This window comes from Terrapene carolina, unplaced genomic scaffold (assembly GCF_002925995.2).
Source record: "Terrapene carolina triunguis isolate 2854851 unplaced genomic scaffold, T_m_triunguis-2.0 Scaffold193, whole genome shotgun sequence".
Taxonomy (NCBI): Eukaryota; Metazoa; Chordata; order Testudines; family Emydidae; genus Terrapene; species Terrapene triunguis.
In genome coordinates this window covers 5,609,439-5,628,886 of record NW_020664544.1, presented here as the reverse complement: position 1 = coordinate 5,628,886, position 19,448 = coordinate 5,609,439, and the positions used below count along the sequence as shown (strand labels likewise).

The following is a 19,448-nucleotide window of genomic DNA, read 5'->3' as shown; positions in this document are numbered from 1 at the left end:
TTTCTGTTTGCACACACATGGAGCGCTTCACGTTTACACCCATACACACCCACCCGCACACACATGGAGCGCTTCACGTTTACACCCATACACACCCACCCGCACACACATGGAGTGCTTCACGTTTACACCCATACACACCCACCCAGGCAGCTTCCTTTGGTAGGAAGCATAGACTTTGGCAGAGCAGCCTGTGTACATTATCTCAGCGCGCTATCCACTACTTATTATCCCTTGTTACTGCTGTTGGCAATCAACTCACTTTCCTTTTCATTTAGCAAATGTAGACAGAGAGGTGCTGCCCTCTGATTTCATTACAAATCACTTCCAATTCAGTGTCCACCCTCCGCTGAGGTGGGAAGCAGTAATTCGGTAAACTGGGGTCTTTTCTTTCTCAAAGCGCTGTTTCCTTTGAGTCCTACGAGACTGCTCGTGTGCTCAAAGTTTGCTGTGTGCTTCAGTGCTTCGCGAGCTCTCAGCCAGAGTGCTCAGAATGGAGCCCGCTTAGAATAATGCATCGCTGTATGTGTCTCTAGGTGGGGACTCAAGCCCAATGTTTATTTAGTTGACCCAGTGGGTAGGGCACTGGGCCGGAACTCAGGAGACCTGGGTTCGATTCCCTGTTCTGTCACTGGTTTGCTGGGTGATCTTCGGCAAGCCACTTCCCCTCCCTGTGCCTCAGTTGCCCTACTGTAAAATGGGCATAATGCTATTGACCTCCACTGTAGAGTGCTTGGAGATCTACTGATGAAAAGTGTAAGCGTTTGATATTATTATTGGTTTAGAACTATCCCTGAAGTGTGGCCTTAAGAACAGTACTGAACGGAACCTGGCCCTTATAACTGTTCAAATCGCCTGACAGGATGATATAACCACAACTGCACAAATCCATGGTCATTTTTCAAACAACGTTCTTTTGCATCTGCGGGAACGTTTATCCTTTTATTTCATAAGCCAGCATTTTAATAATACTTTGCACTTATATACCATAGCATCTTCCATGGGAGGCTCTCCAAACACTTTACAAACATTCACTGGTTGCTTGGCGAACATGAAAAGGGAGGGACACTTGTTGTACAAAATGACAGGGAAGAAAGATACAAACTCTTGGAATTTAGGAGTCTCCTGTGCTTCTAGCAAATAAGATTGCCAATTAACCTCACTCATTTTTGTGTTTAATTAGTAGCAGAATCCATCCAATATCCAAGTGCACAGATAAAGAGCTTGTAATGCAGTGTAACATGCCTCCCCTAATATTAAGTTTAACTGTCACAGTAAATATGGGGTTGTCATGCAATCTTGGCAGATCATCTTGCTTTTCTGGGGAGTGCTTCTCTAGGGAATGGCAAGCCAAATCCCTGAGACGATGCCACACAGCAGTGAAGAGAATGTGAGGGGTGAAAACAGAAATGAACATGTACTGGGGGGGACAAGTGGTTTGCTCACTTCAATGGCTTTACCAGGGTGAAGTGGCAGCAAAAACTGACAGCGAACTGACCTATGATCCGTGGTGTTGTATTCATCTGACAATACGTCTGCCTCTAGGGCTGGTTGAAATTTTTTCATGTAAACTGTTTTTTAGTGGAAAAAATGTTTTTTGACTGAAAATTTTTCATAAAAAGTGTCTGCTTTCCATGGGTTTTTTTTTTATTATTTTTGGTGAAAAAAATTTCATGCTCACAACTTGAAATATTTCAGCTAAAACCCAAAATAATTCAATTTGGAAATACTGTTGCGGTGCATGGGAGCTGTAGTCCGGTTGCCTCATGGTTCCATTCTTCTCTACGGGCCAGGCTCTCTGGCCAGACTACATCCCCCATGATGCACCATGGCCAAGGATTCCTATGATGTATCACTCCCCTCTCAAACAATGGAGACTCTGGTGTATCATGGGAAATGTAGTCTGACCAATGAGCCCATTTAATAAAAAATGGGAGCATGAAGCACAGTGGCAACATATCCAAATCTAAATATTTCAGATGAAATAGTGGCTTTTTGGTCAACATATTTTTATTTTTGAATTTCTGCCAAAAGAAAAAATGAAATTTTCCATTGTTGTTTTTTTTTAATTGTTTTAATTTTTTTCCTGACCACCTCTAAATGCCTCATGTGTGCTCCAAACACTGAGCTCCAGCCCCCCCCTTGTCTTCCAGGCCCAAATCCTCCTTTTTCATCGCTTCTCAAAGAGATTTACAGTGGTTCTCCCATTCTGCTGACCCCTTCACAAAAGAGAGAACATTTAACAGACCCATTTCTCTTTCCAAATGCCTCACTTGGAATCTCCAAAGTATTTCCAGCTATGACTCACATAAGGGTCCAGCAACATAGTTTTGAATGCCATTAAGATAAAAGCCTGCATTTCATTAAATGAAGATTTGATAAGGTGGGTAGGGTTACCAGGCAAGGCACAAATTCAGTGAGTATAAAACCTTCACTCCTGTTAATAAAATCAAATAGTACATCATAAAAGTGTCCCAAAATGGCTGAACAAATGAAGTAGAGTTGCATGATGGATAGAGGTTTATGGATATTAATATGGATGGACTTTCCCTTGATATAGGGTGTGGAGTTTGGGGTAACGCACAATTCACAGAGAGAGGCCAAAACTGGAACCTCACGTCTGAATCTTTTTTTGCAGGGGTTGGATTCAAATCCCCAGATCAAAATTTGTCCCCCAGTGTTGGTTTCAGATAGACGTGTTTTCCGGTTCTGATTCAGAAATAACCAAAATCTTCCAAGACCAACTCTTCCTGTAGAATTACAGGCCGGAATCTTGCTTGTCTCATTTTGGACTGAAATTTCACAAGGATGGCACATGAGATTTCATCACTATCAGCTCCAAGCCTGAAGCGGAGCCCTGATTCAACTTCAAACTCAATCCCTGAACCTTGGTCTAAACCAAATCCAGATCTGAGCACTCATGTCTACAGCTCATGTCTAGATTCTCCATGGTCCCATGTCTTGGGCAGTCATTTTGCACCAGAGCAAAAGGAATGTAAAATGCTACTATTCGGAAAGTGGGGAAAATGAAGTTTGGTAGAATGGCCCAGATCAATTAAGCCCTTACTAAACTCCCCCAAGCCCACCTCTCCAGCAGGTTGGCAAGTGGCAACATCCTTCATCTGGTGACATATTAGGTGAGAAGCATTGCATCACTAGGGGAAAAAAATGCTCATTGGCTGGTCGGGTGGTACCTTCAGGGAATAACACTGCTTCCAGCAGCCTCCGAAAATGATCATTTCCAGATTAACCCTTTCAAGGGTCAGTGGCTTGCATACACTGAAAGAAGTCCTTCTCTAGTGGTTTGTCACGCCCTTTCCTTCTCTCTGCCCCAGCATTGCTGGACGTGATTGTATCAGAAGGGGAGTTCTTTGGCGTGGAGCATTGGGATGGATAACAGAGCCCCTGCCAGGTGAGGGAACAAAATTGTGAAGCGTCCTAGCCAGGGACCCAGGCACATGATTCCTTTTACAGCTGAGTCTGTGTGTGTATGTACGTCTTTCCATTTAGTGAACGGTGTACAGTTCAAGGTTAGATTAAGGTTAAATGGGCCTACCACCCTCCACCAACATTTTCCCCCTCCTGCCTCTGTCAGGATATTTAAGGAACTCCAATATAACGTCTTTCAGCTCAACCGTGCCCATTCACCTGGGTCAGGCTCTCCCGCCCAAACCCTGCTTCTCCCCAGATCAGATAGAGTCTTGTCCTACATCCTTGTTCTCCCTCCTCAACCACGGATCCAGACCCTCCTCAGACACCTCAGGTCACCTGTTCTCTGTGCCGCAGCCACCTGACTGCTCCCCCTGGGTTCTCCTCTCTTACTGGGGGGCGGGCCCCGGATCCCAAAGCTCCTGCTTTGATTGCCCCATCCCTCCCCGCACTGCACCTCAGGCAGCAGCCGCTGGTCCTATCTGTTTGCGGAAAAGCGGGCCCCTCTGCCGCCTTAATGAAGTGTGCAGCACTCCTCCTCATTAGGACTCAGCGTTGTCAATAAAAGACTCATTAAAGCAGCTTGATGGGGATTGGTGAAAGAGGCAGAGGTGCGACAGCACATCCACAGGGCAGAGGGCAGCCGCCTCACACAGTGTGACCGAACAGCCAGGGATCAATAAAGCCCTCTGCATTAAACCAAAGCCCATCAGTCAGCCCCAGGAACAACAGGGGCTAATCTCACGTCTCATCTCTACCTGCCTGGCCTCCCATTCTTTGTACGCGTTCCCCTCCAGCGCTGCTTCTCCTCAAGGCCCTGTCAAGGCCGGCTGCTTTACCCCTTCACCGCCATGCTTTGCTTGTTAGGCTTCCAGCAATGTTACTCTTTATCCACCTCAGTATGAGCTTCCCTGTTCATACCAATCAGGGGGGCTGGAACAATTTGTATAGTGGGGGTGCTGAGAGCCATTGAAGCAAACTGTAAACCCTGTATATGACGGGAACCACTTCAAACTGGGGGTGTGGCTGCACCCCTAGTTCCAGCATCTATGGGTGTCTAGCTGTGTGAGCTTCCTGTGTATCTAGGGACTTATATGGTCCCCGTTCCCACAGTTATCTGAGCACCTCCCATTCATTAATGCATTTATTCTCCTAATGCTCCCTGTGAAGTAGGGAATTATTATCCCCATTTGACAGATGGGGGACTGAGGCCCAGATCCTTCAAGGTGTTTAAGTGCCTAACTCCCATAGGATTCAATTGAAGTTAGGAGCCTTAAATGCCTCTGAGGATCTGCACCCCAGAGACTAAGTGAGTTGCCCAAGGTCACACAAGAAGTGCGTGGCAGAGAAGATAATTGGCCTGAGGTCTTTTGGAGTATCTTTCCACAGCTGTCTACACTGACCTGGCCAAATTCTGCTCTGACTCACACACCATTAGTTTTTGTGGGGCTGCATTGGTGCATATCCAGAACTCAGACTTGTGTCTTCAGTCTACGGCTGCTACTACTAAAGAGGCAGGTCGATCTAGTAGCTAGAACACCACATTGGGATTCAAGAGACCAGGCTTCAAGTCCTAGCTCTGGTTCTCCATCCCTGCTTGGCCTCGTCCCCCAAGCCCCGCCCTTGCTCCACCTCTTCCTATCCCCATTCCGCCTCCTCCCATGAACCCCCCCCCCGCCACTCACAGCTTGCTCATCTCCCCCCTGAGTGCCTCCTGCCAGCCCCTGGGGCATAGCTGATTGGCAGCCAGCCTTGGGGCCGGAACCACTGTGGCTGGTGGGTTCTGAGCACCCCCTTATTTTTTTCCATGGGTGCTTGAGCTCCGGAGCACCCACAGGGTCGGCGCCTACGTCACCGGGCAATTCCAAAACAATCAGAAAAGAAATTGTTTCAGGTTGAATTGAAAACAACATTTTTCAAAATTTCAGCTAATGGAAAAGTTAGGAAAAAAAGATGTTGGGTCACGCGGTGTGTTTTGCTTGACCTGAAACAAAAGGTCACAATTCGATTTCAAGCATTTTTAAACGTTTTTGATGTTTAAAAAATGATCAAAGGACATTTGGAAAAGAAAAATCATTTCAAGCCCAAAAATTGAAACATCTCTTTGGAAAAAAATGTCAAAATGTATCAGTGTTTTCCAAGTTTTTTTCCCCGACCAAAACAATTTGGCGAAACTGAGGCAAATTATAGTATAGCTGAATCCACACTCTTCACCGAAAAAAGTCTCTGCTAAAAATTTTTTCCCAGGGCAGGGAGCATTTTTTTCTTCTGTGTTTATATAGTGCCTGGCACAATAGGGTCCTTGGCCATAACTGGGATTCCTAGGCGTTACCACAATACAAGTAAATAAATAATAATAAAATTGAGGACGCGTCACAGAGAACACCCTGAATTCAAGCTAACTCCCGGGCCTGAGGTTAATTGATTGATTTTGGTTCCCTGGTGCAAAATCTGGATTGGATCTTAGCATCACCGAAGTTTGAGAACATTTGGACATGGCGTTTTGATTTCAGCCCATGTCTAGTTACTATAGTTCAGAGGGGATGAAACTTTTTACCTTCCCTTTGATTTCAGTAAGTGCTGACCAACTGGCTCCCAGTTGGTTCTAATCATAGAATCATGGAACTGGAAGGGACCTGGAGCGGTCATCTAGTCCAGTCCCCTGCACTCAAGGCAGGACTAAATATTATCTAGACCAGGGGTAGGCAACCTATGGCACACGTGCCAAAGGCGGCACGCGAGCTGATTTTCAGTGGCACTCACACTGCTCGGGTCCTGGTCACTGGCCCGGGGGGCTCTGCATTTTAATTTAATTTTAAATAAAGCTTCTTAAACATTTTAAAAACCTTATTTACGTTACATACAACAATAGTTTAGTTATATATTATAGACTTATAGAAAGAGACCTTCTAAAAATGTTAAAATTTATTGCTGGCACGCGAAATCTTAAATTAGAGTGAATAAATGAAGACTTGGTACACCACTTCTGAAAAGTTGCCGACCCCTAACTAGACCAGCCCGGACAGGTGTTTTCCAACTTGCTCTTAAAAATCCCCAATGATGGAGATTCCACAACCTCCCTAGACACTCTGACAGTTAGGAAGTTTTTCCTAATGTCCAACCTAAACCGCCCTTGCTGCAATTTAAGCCCATTGCTTCTTGTCCTATCCTGAGAGGCTAAGAAGAACAATTTTTCTCCCTCCTCCTTGTAACAACCTTTTATGTACGTGAAAACTGTTATCACGTCCCCTCTCAGTCTTTTCTTCTCCAGACTAAACAAACCCCATTTTTTCAATCTTCCCTCATAGGTGCAGGGATGTGTGATCAACGCAATTGGATAAGAGAGAGCTAACTTAGTTAACTAAGTTGGCTCTACAAGTGGTTGAAACCACACTTTCCTCAAATGGCCATAAGGTTAATCATGCTGGAAACCCCATTAAAGTGGTATGGTCCCTCACACAGAACCTGCTGAACCATACAAATGACACAAACGTATAATCTTGAGGGTGCTAGAACTGCAGCCTGTAATATATGATCAATAACCCAAGTAACATTACTCAACGTTGCTCAAAGATGCATGACTTTTTGTTTGTTTGTTTTCCCTTCCACTGAAGCATTGGTCACCGAGAGAGGCAGGAAATGGCACGGCATGGGCCAGTAGTCAGCTCTGGAGTGGCAGGAGCTGTGAGTCTGGAATGGATAGACCAGTGATCTAGTACAGTCTGGAAGGAGCTGTGATATTGAGCTAGATGAACAAAAGGGTCCAGAAATGAACGTCAGGTGCTGCAGTACCAGACAGGAAGAATGAATAATCTGCTTGAGGTTAGCAAATCCTATGTTCTTATACAATGGTACACCTCTATAGCATGGGGGTCCCTCTCTGTGTGCGTATGAGCATGTACAGCCTCATCTTATCTAATTGCAAGAAATTTCGGATTAATTTCAGCGCAGCCACTTGAACGGACTGCTATCAGCCAGGGCTTTGTGGTTTAACCTTGTTACCCTTTTGTTGTTAACCTTTTAGAATGGGCAGGGGGCAGGGAGAGGAAGGCTGAGATGCTGATGTATTAGGGGGAAAGACCTGCACAGTTATGGCTTTGTGTATTCAGTCCCATCTTCAGCTTGTGTGACAGGACAGCCGGCTGCTTACCTCCACTGACAGACGCCTGGTACCCAGCCACACAGAACAGCCCTTACACAGGGACACATCTCCTGCCAACCTCTCTAGATCCTTTGATATTTCCGACAGAGCAGTAAAGGACTCAGACGCTCACATCTTTCCTTGCATCCCTCAGCTCCTCAAAGGCTGCCCGGTTTGGTTTCCATAGCTACCCCCAATCAGATCTGGCTTCCTGTGAAATTGGATTTCAAAGCAAGACAAGCCTTCAAAGGGATTTGTCCAGTTAACGGAATATCATTAGGAGCGAGGTTGTCTGTTGAACCTGGGCCCGAAGATGATTAAGGCGGGGCTGTGATCGTGTAGGGAGGCATTTTGCATCGACAGCCTGGAACCCTTGATGCTTCATGACAATGATGCAGTGGAATTTACCCATCATCAACACCAACCTCCTCTTCCCCAGCTCACCCACCCTAAAATTGTATCTGGTTCATACATTAAGAAATGGAAGTGGCAAAAAGGGAGGTGGTATTTGCTGTTTATCTGAGAGTCAGGATACTTGGGTTCTGCTCTCTGCTGAGGAAGCTTGAGTGGTTAGTGCAGGGTTTGGGAAGGTCTCCTGGGTTCTAGTCCCGATTTTAGCTACTGACCTTGGGTAAATCACTTTTGGCTCAATTTTCAGAAATCAAGCCGGTAAACGCTCTGTGCCTCGGTTTCCCCAACAGTAAAATGGATTTAAGAATAATACCGACCACACAGGAAAGTTGTGAGTCTCAATCATTGTACCCAGTGCTAGTTCATTGCTGGTAAAGTGCTTTGAGATCACTGAGTGAAAGGTTGCAATAGAAGTGCAAATGATATTCAGGAGACAGCCCTCCCGTTCTTTGCAGGACTGTAGGATGAAAACGTTGTCCTTCTGGATTTGCATTGATCAAGTTTCATTGGTGCTGCTGGCACATCTGAAGGCATTTCACCCAGTCCAGGGAACCTAGTTCTCTTCCTGGCTCACACATTTTTTATCAGTCACCCACAGGAAGCATTTGCTTTTTATTTGTGTATTGTAGCAAACTGGCTAGTGATTTTATATAAACACAGCAAAGAGTCCTGTGGCACCTTATAGACTAACAGACGTATTGGAGCATGATCTTTCGTGGGTGAATACCCACTTTGTCGGAAGCATGTGGGTATTAAACACATACGTACACAAATATATCTGTCTTTACTTACACACACACACTACTGCCCTCTTCTGCATGCTGTGAGAACCACTCAAGTGTGTGTCAAAGGCCCTATACTGCTTATCGCTCATGAAGAGTCTCCTTTAGCTCAAGTGGTTGGGACCAGTGCTTTTGGGACAGAAGGATCTGGGGCTGCTGACATGGGTATGAAGTACAGCTTAGTGACAGATCTATGGTCCTAGTTGATTTGTTTTCCTGGACACACAGAACAAATACAAAGACTCTTCGAACGAGAGAGCACAGGGTGCTCCTCACTCTGTAACTGAAGCACAAAATGGCAGCTGTCACTGCAGCACATGGAGAGACTGCATTTAAAGGCGCAGCATGGAGAAAACCAGATAGCAACATCATCCTTTTAGTTAGATACTATGTACAGCAGGTGGCCCATGGATTTGTTAAGCATTTCTCCCACTTTTCCTTCTTTCAAGTCATCTCTTTTTGGCAGGTGTTATTTCTTTGTGGGTATTTGCAGGATTGTACCTTACATCAAATATTACTTAAAAAAACCCAACACAATAACTTGTAAACATTGTTCTGGTTTCCTTCCTTTGAGAACGAACACACACACACACACACACACCACAGAAACCAAAATCCCTGCAATTAATCTTGCATTCTTTCTTTATCTGAGTTTTACCTAACTTAGGGTGACCAGATGTCCCGTTTTTAAAGGGACAGTCCTGTTTTTTGAGACTTTTTCTTATATAGGCGCCGATTACCCTTCACCCCCGTCACGTTTTTTCACAGTTGCTATCTGGTAACCCTAACCTAACTTAAACACACCACATCCTTTCTTTCTTATTTTGCATAACCGGTCACAGAAAGTGGAGCATCATAATTCTTCACAGTCATTACAGTACTCACAACATGGACATGTAACCGTCCATGTGCGGAAGGCACTTATGCGGGCCTCATCACCATAGTATCTGAGCGCCTCACCGTCTTTGGTATATTTATCCTCACAGCCCCCCAGTGGGCTGGGGCAGGGCTACTTTACAGATGGGGAACTGAAGCATAGAGAGAGGCGAAAAAGCTTGCTCCAAATCACATAGTGAGCCTATGTCATAATAGGGAACTGAATTCCACCCCTGAAGCCAGCCCCCTAACCACTGGATCGCTGTTCCTCTCAAGTAATACGTGCACACAGCGGCAAAAAACTATGGTGAGTAATTCCTATTGAAGTAAAGGGGGCATCTCACAGTAGCAAAATTAAGCCCGGGCGTAAGTGTTTGCAGGATCGGGGCCCAACACATCCCCCTTCTCTTCTCTTCTCCCCAGAGTTTGCCTTTCCAACCCGACGATAATTGGGCTAAATTCGCTGCTGGTAGGAGCATGTGGCCCAAGTGCTAAGCTTTGTTGTCTCTTTAAGGATATTTACTGTGTCAGGAAAAGAACATTAAAAAAAATCATGGGCCAGCAATAAAAATGTAGCTAAGGGAAAATGGCAAGATCACAGAAACTTATCTTTGTTACATAATAATAAATACTAACTGGGACGCTGGCAGACCGGGTGCCAGCGTATGCCAAGGCCACTGGGTCTCACTGAACACTGACAAATGCAGAGCTGGAAACCAATCTGGCTCGCCTGTGTGGTAGTATTGTTAAAATAGATACTGTTTTAGAGTTCTAATAATGTGTTTCGATTTTATAGAATGCTTGTAGGATGTTGCATGTATTCGTCTTCCTTCTTATATCTGTATTCCACGTTGCAAGGTAATATTTAAGTAATATAGCTCTGCAACTATGAAAATGTTTGCTAAGATGGTAAACACCCACAGTCAGGGAGAGGTGTTACCAAGTGTGAAATACTAGTTGGCTCCTCCCCAACCCAGGAAGGCTTATAGTCCACCAGTCATTGTGGAACGTCAGTGAACAAAAGACTTTGTTGATTGGGTACAGCCACAAACCCTCATCTCATCACAGCTTGAATGCTGCAGGAAGGAAATAGAAATCCCTGTTAAGGAGCAATTGTTACCCTTATGCTGCTTGAACGCTGAGGGGTGAAGATTTCTAAGCATAAGCAAGGGGTCCCCAGCTGTTTAGCTTGGGTTAGCCCTACTGGACATATAAACCTTGCATATTATAGCAGCTACTCTTATCTTTTGGTACCTAAGACGGCATCTCATTTGCGTGTGTATGTTTACATGCTTTAACCTTGTAAATAACTCTTGTTTCTTTTTCCTAGTTTACAAACCTTTCGTTAGTTTATTATAGGATGGACTACAAGTGTTGTCTTTGGTGAGAGATACAGGGTGCGCTTTACCGGCGCTTTGGGACTGGCAGCAACCTGAATATGGTTGTGATTTTTGGTGTAAGGGAGCATCTATCACAAAGGCAAGCTTGCCTCGGTGGCAAGACAGCCTGGAGGGCCCAAGGAGACTGTGACTCTATGTTAAAGCTGTGATAGTGCGTGAGAAGTTCACCGTTGATATTTGGTTGGTGAAATCTAATCATAAAACACACAACCAATTTGGGGTTTGTGCATGGGCAGCGCTTGCATTACCCATTCAGGGAGGATAGCCCCCTGCCTTGCATCTTCTGCCTGAGGCCCCACCCCCACTCTGCCCCTTCTGTCCCCCTCCCTCCTCGCCTGCAGCCCCGAACCCCGGCCGGCCCGCTGGTGCCTGGAGCAGCCCCGAACCCCGGCCGGCCTGCTGGCGCCCAGAGCAGCCCCGAACCCCGGCCGGCTGGGGCTGAACCCTAAGCCCGGGCTGCCCAGAGGAGCTCTGAGCCCCACCACGGCCCGGCCCCAGGGCGGAGACGTAGCCGACGTTTGGAGGGGCTTAGCCTCCCCCAGCCTCCATTACCTGGGTGGGTGCCCTGGTTTGCCCTGAGGTTGGCACCCACATTCATGAGCCATTCCAGACAGCTTCACACTAGCAAAGTTATGTTTCTCCAGTGCCTTTCAGACTGAAGGGTATCAAAACCCTGCACAGAGTTTGGGCCGGATCCACGTGGTTAACCTAACCTGTGTGAGTCAAGTCAATGGGACCACTTGTGCTTATAAATCAGGGAAAGATTGATTTTCTGGTCCACGCGAGTAGCCTGAAAGTTCATACATGTAAGTTAAGAATAAGAGGGATCCCTACAGTCAGCCTAGGCCAGTTCATGTTTCAGAAGAGATGTAGGATGGCGACCAAATCTAATCCAGTGGCCGCTTTGGTTATGAGACTGTGGAAATGCAGGAATGGTAGTCAATAAAGCTGGTTTGGCGGGACGCAGATTGGAGCATGCAAACTAGCTCAAGCCATAGGAACAGGAAAGTGCGTTGCACCTGTTGGGATCCTGGAAGTGGGCGGGCGGAACACTGCAACGAGGCAGAATACACTTCCTCCCTCTGCAGGGACAGAGGAGGCTGCACTACAGTGCAGCAGCGTTCAGTTCTCTTCCCCCTGCAAGCTGCAGGAAGGATAGTCTGGTTTGCACTGTAACACACACGACTCCGGGCTCCCGTATGCAAGGGGCAGACATAGGAGGCTAAATGACAATGCAGAGTACACACACACACAGCCCAGTGTTCTCTCTACGCAAGCGGGTAGGTACAAGAGGCTGCATGGTAAACCACCCCAGAGCTCTCCCTGACTATGGTGCAAGGCCAGGGGCTTGCATTGAATTTGCAAGTGCATTTCTACTGCTGCAGCATCATGCAGGTGTTTGCAGGCTGCAATCCTGGGGTAGGTGAAACAGGAAGCACCTGAGGTAGTCCCTCTCCCTCTACAGTTCAGGGCAGGCCCCACCCTCCCTGCTTCCTCTCTCACTGGATCAGTCAGCCTCTGCACCTCAGGGACAGCAGCAGAAGCAGCCTCTGGAGATTTGCTTTTGGGACTCTTCCCTTCTTTCTTCCCGATGCAGATGCCCCCCATCATCCCTGAGGAGATTCAGAGGCTCCTTGAAGGTAACCCAATTCCCCCTGCTCCATCTCGGCTAAATGAGGGGAATTTGCTAAAGTTGTTTGCTAAGTGGCTCCAGGAGGAGACGGTTGGGTAGGTTGGAGTAGGGGCTTCTCCTTCTGAGGAGGGGAGGGGTTCCAGGCCAGCAGCTTGCATAGGCCTCTCCCCCTTCCAGCCGAGGATGTTGAGGGGAACGTGGCCTGACCTGACCTGGTGCTTCTGGGATTATCTTAGTGTGCCTCGGAATGATTCCATGTCAGAAAGGGGGATGAGAATGTGGCCTAGGGGATGGAGCACTGGAGTAAGACTCTAGCTCTGCCACTGACCTACTGGGTGACCTTGGGCAAGTCACGTCACGGCTCCGTGCCTCAGTTTCCCCATCTGTAAAATGAGGATCGTGACACCGACCTCCTTTGTAAAGTGCTCTGAGATCTACTGATGGAAAAACATCATATAGGAGATGGATGTTACTGTTACGTATTGGGAGGGCTAGTTTTGGAGGGTAATGGCATTGGCGGAGCATTGATGTTCCGATGTGGGGTGAAGCTGCCCCCAAAGTATCATGCAGACAGGTTTGGATGCAACTTCGGCATGTGACGGCATCTTAGTGCAGTGGAGTTGTGCCCGTTCGGCACGTGGCAACATTAGGGGGCAATGAACAAGATTGCCCTGTTGGGACAAATTCCCAGTTTAAGTAGCAACTCTAATGGAAACAGTGGGCTTCCAGTCCTCCCAGGAGACTGTGAAAATTGCACCAGCTTTAATTTCTGCCTCTGGTTACGAACACAGCGCTAAACTTCCTACTGCTAAGTATCCTAACTGACGAACCTACCGGGGGATGCAGCTGGTAGCCTTGACCTTGTTAGACGCATAACTGCGGCAGCATGACGTGTGTGGGTAGTTTTTAAATCTGTTTCCCTTTATTTCTTCACAAATGTCAAGGGACTCTTATTCTTGCGTTTATTAAAACCGATGCATAGACTGAGCCGTTATAATACTAGCCGGTTCTATCTGCAGATCCCTAAACACACGACAAACGTGACCTGATTAGCTCCTCACAGACCCTTACAATTATTAGTGATAACTCTCTTATAATGTTGATACTGTAATACGGTGACTAAAGGCTCTGGGAAAATTTCCCACGTCTACAGGTGTCAGTTTCAGCGCCGGGGATGGATCCATGTTGTTTCCATGCTTAGCTATGCCTAATGCACCTCATTCCTGACTTAGCTCACCCCAGTTGTTTGGGGCCTGGGCACTTAACTTGAAATCGGAGGTTTTGTTTTTTTAAAGGCAATTAAGAGCTGTTTCCGATTTTACACCCGTTCCTGAGTTCCGCTGCCAATTTGTATGGTATAACAATCCCTTTTAACTCCCTATTTCTCTCCCCTGTTATGCTGTGACCGGGCGGGGCTGGAACAATTTGTATAGTGGGGGTGCTGAGAGCCATTGAACCAAACTGTATATAATAGAAACCACTGCAATCCAGGGGGTGTGGCTGTACCTCTAGTTCCAGCACACACACACCCCAGACATTTTGATACACCTCAAGTTCCACACACACACACACACACACACCCCGACATTTTGATACTGTTTCTTTAATCCAGAGCACTGCTAACAAGCCTCCCCTGCCATGCTCACTACAGTACACTTCCAGTGCTGGACCCCTTCTGAGCAAAACCTGCGGTAGCCCGTACCTCTCCGTTCCAGTAGTAGCTAGGAGTACTGACTTTCTCCCCTTCTCAGCGCTGAAAGCTTTGCATGTCCCACATCGGTCACATTTGAGAGAGAGAGTGTAGCATACAGGCCCCTCAAAGCTCCCTTTCAAATGCTTTGTGTCTTCCCCCAGCTGTACATGTGAATTTCCTGTTCTTTATTTTTAATCATGAGGCTGCAGTGAAGTTCACCCCCCTTCGCATTTTTGATGTGCCGCTCTTTATTGTTCAGAGCTGACACTTTTGTAAACAACTCATTTCGGCACCTGCCACCTCCCTTTAACTTAGATTATTTTCTTGTTAGCTGACTGTTTTTAATTGAAGTCTTCAGATCTCCTTCTAACGCAGAGCCTTTGTTTGCTGACAAGTATAGCAGGCTATGAATGGAGATTAATTGCATGTCACATACTTCTGTATCAAACTTGCTGCGTCTTAACAGTCTGTACGGGGGTCGGGCCTTCCTGTATGTAAGGAGGATTCCAGCGACTTAGGCGCTCGGGCTGTTTCTGTGTTTGCAAAGTGCATCACCAGGAGAGTTTATTTAAAATCAAGATCAGAAATAAGACGCCAAGAACGTACTGAGAGCTTCATCCAGTAATGTCCATTTTCCGGTATTAAAGGTATACGCTCCTGCATAACTCAGGGATGCCTCGGTGCCATCCATAATACACAAGAATAGCTAATGAATGGCTTGTTAGTGACAGTGGTGGTGGTGTGATCGCTAATGGACTTTCAGCCGCTGTGGGCTCAAAGCTATTTACTACCTTGCATTCTCTCTCTGGAGTTAGGCACCGATCCGGCAAACGCTTAAGCCTGCGCTTAACTTTCCACCCGTCAGTAGCCCCAGTGAAGCCTTATGCATTATTATCATTGAAGCATCACTCATCACACATCATTCAGCGCCAGCGTCAGTGTCTGCAGATTTGGGGCCCCAGTTTTTACTGAAGGGCTGCTGCCCAAGTTGATTGACTCAAAGTCTAAACGCCCTCCACGAAACTTTTTTATCTTGATATTTAAAAGTTCCTTCCCCGTGCGGGTTTTTTATTTTTGTGTCTGCTTTCAAACCAAGGTGGTTTTAAAAAAAAAAAATCCGTTTCTCAGCAGGGTGACTAACCCACAAAAACTCCAGAGTGCTGTTTGGTTTGCAGACATGCCGGTGATGTGGGTAAACCATGGCACATCCTCCAAGCGCCCCTGCCTGCTGGCCCTATTCTTGTGAGCTGAACACAACAGGTGTCCTGAAGCCTGTTTCTGCTGGAGTGCAGGGCCCAGGCAGAACGGAGCAGCTGGTCTGGTGTTTGTGTCAATGCACCTGCAAAGCACAACAAAGCTGGTGGGGTCTAATTTCAGGACAAGCAACCCTGATGCTGTTGTCCCCTTTACAAATACTCTTTAACCCTTCGTCCTTCCTGAAGGACGTCCTTCCTGGAGGTAGCATCACTGGACTCTCACATGTCAGGGAGTTCAGGGATAAAGCTTGAAACTCTGTGTTAAAGCTGAAAATTCAAGGCCGATGTTTCTGCGTCTGCCCAGACTGTCCTGCCTCAGGAGTATGGAAGCTGGTGAGATGGTGGTGTAGTCAGACCACTGCAACAGGGCCAGGTGAAGCAATCAGGGTAATCTCCGTTCTGAGGTTCAGCTCCCTTGTGGGTTTGAAACAGACTTTTGGCCAAACCCTCCTGTCTTTGCTCATGGCTAAATCATCCTTTCTGTGGAACCTGCAGATTTAGTTTCCTTATAATCTTGTTTTGGGGAGGTGAATCTGGCCCTGCAAAATTGTGGACGCCCCAAATTCTGCAGATCTTGAAGCATTCGTGCCGAAGCTCAGTGCATCCACACTACTCTCTGGACCCCTTGGTTTCTGTAGTTCCTGTGTTAGCAGCTGCCTCCAATTCCCTCCCACTCCCACCTGGATAGAGGAGTGGGCAGGGTGACGGGAGTGGTGTGGGAAGGGGAAAACAGTATCCGAGAATGCTGATGCGATCGGCAATCACCTGCATGGGTAAATCTGTGCAACCCTTTGGGGAAACCATGCCTCTGAGTCCGTGAGTAATGTCTGGGTAGGAACTGTAGTTGGATTTAAGTGCACTGCTACAGGTGCTGTTATGTGCCCTCTGATATCTAGTTCCTGGGTAGCAGAGAGAGACACACATGTGGTATTTTAAAACCTTTCAACCCCCTCATTGCTGAGTGCTGATTAGCTCCTAGAATTTAGAGCCACCATTATAATGTTATTTACTACCTGGACTTTACTAGCTGTGACATAATTTTATGACCCTGTGCATCTCCCACTGGATTAACCGCAATCTCCTTTGCAAACGCCACTGAAGCGCTTGATGAAATTTCAACTTTTCATTTCCTGCTGCTTAAAGCAGCAGGAAATGAAAAGGAGAGTCCTGTAAACTTTCAGAGTGGATCGCGGCGAGCAAGCCATAAACATCAAGACTATTGCATTACAGCTAAGCAGTAAAACTAACATCAGTGTGTGATTTACTCTAGAGCTGCTTACATATTGCTCTTCCTGATCCACTTTGAAAGTTCATGGTCGGGCTTTCTTTTTCATTTCCTGGTGCTATAAACATAGCAGGCGGCTCAGAAAGGGAGCTCGCTGTAGCTTGCAGGAGTGAGGGTGGTTTTATTATAATTTATCCTGCAGCTGATCCACACAGACGTCCTGGTAAGTAAATCCCATATTACAGCTAATCTCAAACTCATGGAGTTAATCTGCCTTTAAAAACGACAGAGGGATGCAACTTGTGTTTATATTTTTATGACGAGGGCGCACACTTTTCATTTTTTGTCTCCACTCGTGTTCGCTGTGGAAATATGGTCCATACAATTGTTTTCCCTTAAGTCCCTCTTTATGACTCGTTTCTGCTGTGCTGCTTACAGGGAAATGAGTTGACTTGTATATAATAAATTGCCTTCTTTAGTGCCTGTCCCCTAACCTTTGTCTACTGGTCTGTCCTTCGACTGTGAGCTGCTCAGAGCAGGGACAGTCCTTCGTAGTGTTTGGAAAGCACCTCGCTGGCATTACCAGCATAAACCCTCCTTCAGTGGTTTGTGCCTGGCTTCCCAAATGGCATTATTGGGCTTCTACCGTGCCAGTGGTACCATGCCTCTGTTTCACAAGCTAAATTCCTACAGATGTAGGAAAGGAAAGATGGCCCAAGGGATAGGGGGTTTGCCTGGAACTTCAGAAACCTAGATTCAGCTGCCTGCTTTCCCACGCATTTCCTGCGCGACCGTGGGCAGGTCATTTAATCTCTCTGGCCCAGATCCTCAAACGTATTTAAGTGCCTAACTCTCACAGATTTAAACAGGATCAAGTGCCTAAACACCTCTGAGGATCGGGGCCTCAGTTTCCCCATCTATAAAGTGCAGACATCAGCACTTCCGTACCTCGAAGGGGTGTTCTGAGGCTAAAGATTGTGAGGGGCTCAGATACTAGGCTAAAAGGGGCCGTATACCTAAGGCAGACATAGGAAAGCTGCCCTAATGAGGGGTTAACAAGACACAGCTGCTTCTCGGGACTCTAATTGTGGGATAAAGGAAGGCAGCTGTGCTCTTGCCAGGACACAGGGAAAGCAGGTGGGTCATGTTAAGCCTTGTTCTAATGGAAGTGCCTGCTCTGTAGAAGGGGGAGAGAGGGCTGTGATAGGAAATGAGGAGAAAACAGTAAGGCAGAGAAGGCGGGAAGAGCCTGGATTTGGCATAAGCGTATTTGTTAACTTGAGTATTACTTTGGTTGGCAACTGGAAATGGATGGCTTCAGCTGAAGGAATCCAACCCCGGAGGGAACTCTCTGCTTCAGAAACTAGAAGTGATGTGGGCTGAGACCACTCGTTTTTACAAATTGTTTTTGTACAATTCCCAGGCTTCCTGAGTCCCGCTCGCTGGCTGCTTCACAGGTCAGGCAGGAGTAGCACCTGGTCTTCTGGCTGCTGGTATGTGCCCAGAGTCTCTTCCTCTAGACTTATGTACCCGCTTCACCCCAGACTGTGGTTTTCATTCTAAAGAGTTCTGGCCCCTTCAGCATTCCTTTAGCGTGCCTTTGAATGTCTCACAGAGCAGATGGTAGAAGGAAATTAAGGTTGATAAGAGAGACAGAAAAGGATATTCCTCTCATGCCATTTTGAACTTGAGAACATGCTACGCACTTGCTGGTGGAGTAGTTAATGTTTTAAAGAGCTGGGTGATCTCCTAGGGTGTACTAAAGAGAAAGCACTCCTTTTTGGGGGGCGAACTTTCATGTAGCAGCGGTGTAAAAATTTGGAAGCCTGGCAAGCAGGATATTAAACTCTCATTAGTGTCACAGTTAGGGGCATGCTAGAATTCATGTAGGCCGATACACTGGCTACTTACATCAGTGTGGCATTGATTCTAATCTCTGCTTTGCCAGCATAAACTGGCAGCAGCTCTGTTGTAACGTGTGGCATTATATTGGCATGAGATCAGAACTGGGTGTTGGGAGCAATCATTCATTTTCGAGTTCTCTGGAAGGAGAGCCGATGGCCATGCAAATAGAAGATGTTTGATCGTAAATCAGAAAACAGTGGGAATAAGTATTACCCCAGATAATTTTTGCTTGTGAAAGTATTTTTTCCCCCAGGTGAGTTGTCCTAGCTCATCTGAAACAAGAACATACAATTCGCTGGGTATTGGAATATTTCACACGAAGCAGTTTGGCTAATAGTGCAAATTTGCCCATCTAAATGCACGTCGTTTGAGGTTTAACGCTCATTCCTTCTTTTAAACCATCTTTTGTGCCTACCATCCCACGTCAAATAAACAAAGGATACGGTTCCTCTTGTGTTTCATCTATAACTATGAAGAGGATCATACGCTGTGATTCAAATGTATATTGGACTGGACCACAAATAACCCATCGTTCGCTCCTGTCCCTTTAAAGAGCAGCTTGGTTTTTTGATAAGGTTGTCTCTTTATTTCCGTGAAGTGTAGGTGGTTACCTGGCCTCTGCGTTTTGCATCTGAATCTGAACGACACGGCAGCTCCTCCTTCCTGCCTGTTTACCGCTGAAACCCAGACCCCCCTG

General features: G+C 46.6%; 1 protein-coding gene across 1 annotated transcript in view; it reads left to right on the top strand.

The window, feature by feature from the left end:
• The first annotated feature begins 12,636 nt into the window (after positions 1-12,636).
• SKAP1 (src kinase associated phosphoprotein 1) overlaps positions 12,637-19,448 on the top strand; it is a 228,634-nt gene continuing 221,822 nt past the window's right edge. The window contains exon 1 of the mRNA XM_026654797.1: positions 12,637-12,679. Within this exon, the coding sequence (XP_026510582.1) occupies positions 12,637-12,679 (43 nt within the window). The remainder of the gene's footprint in view (positions 12,680-19,448) is intronic.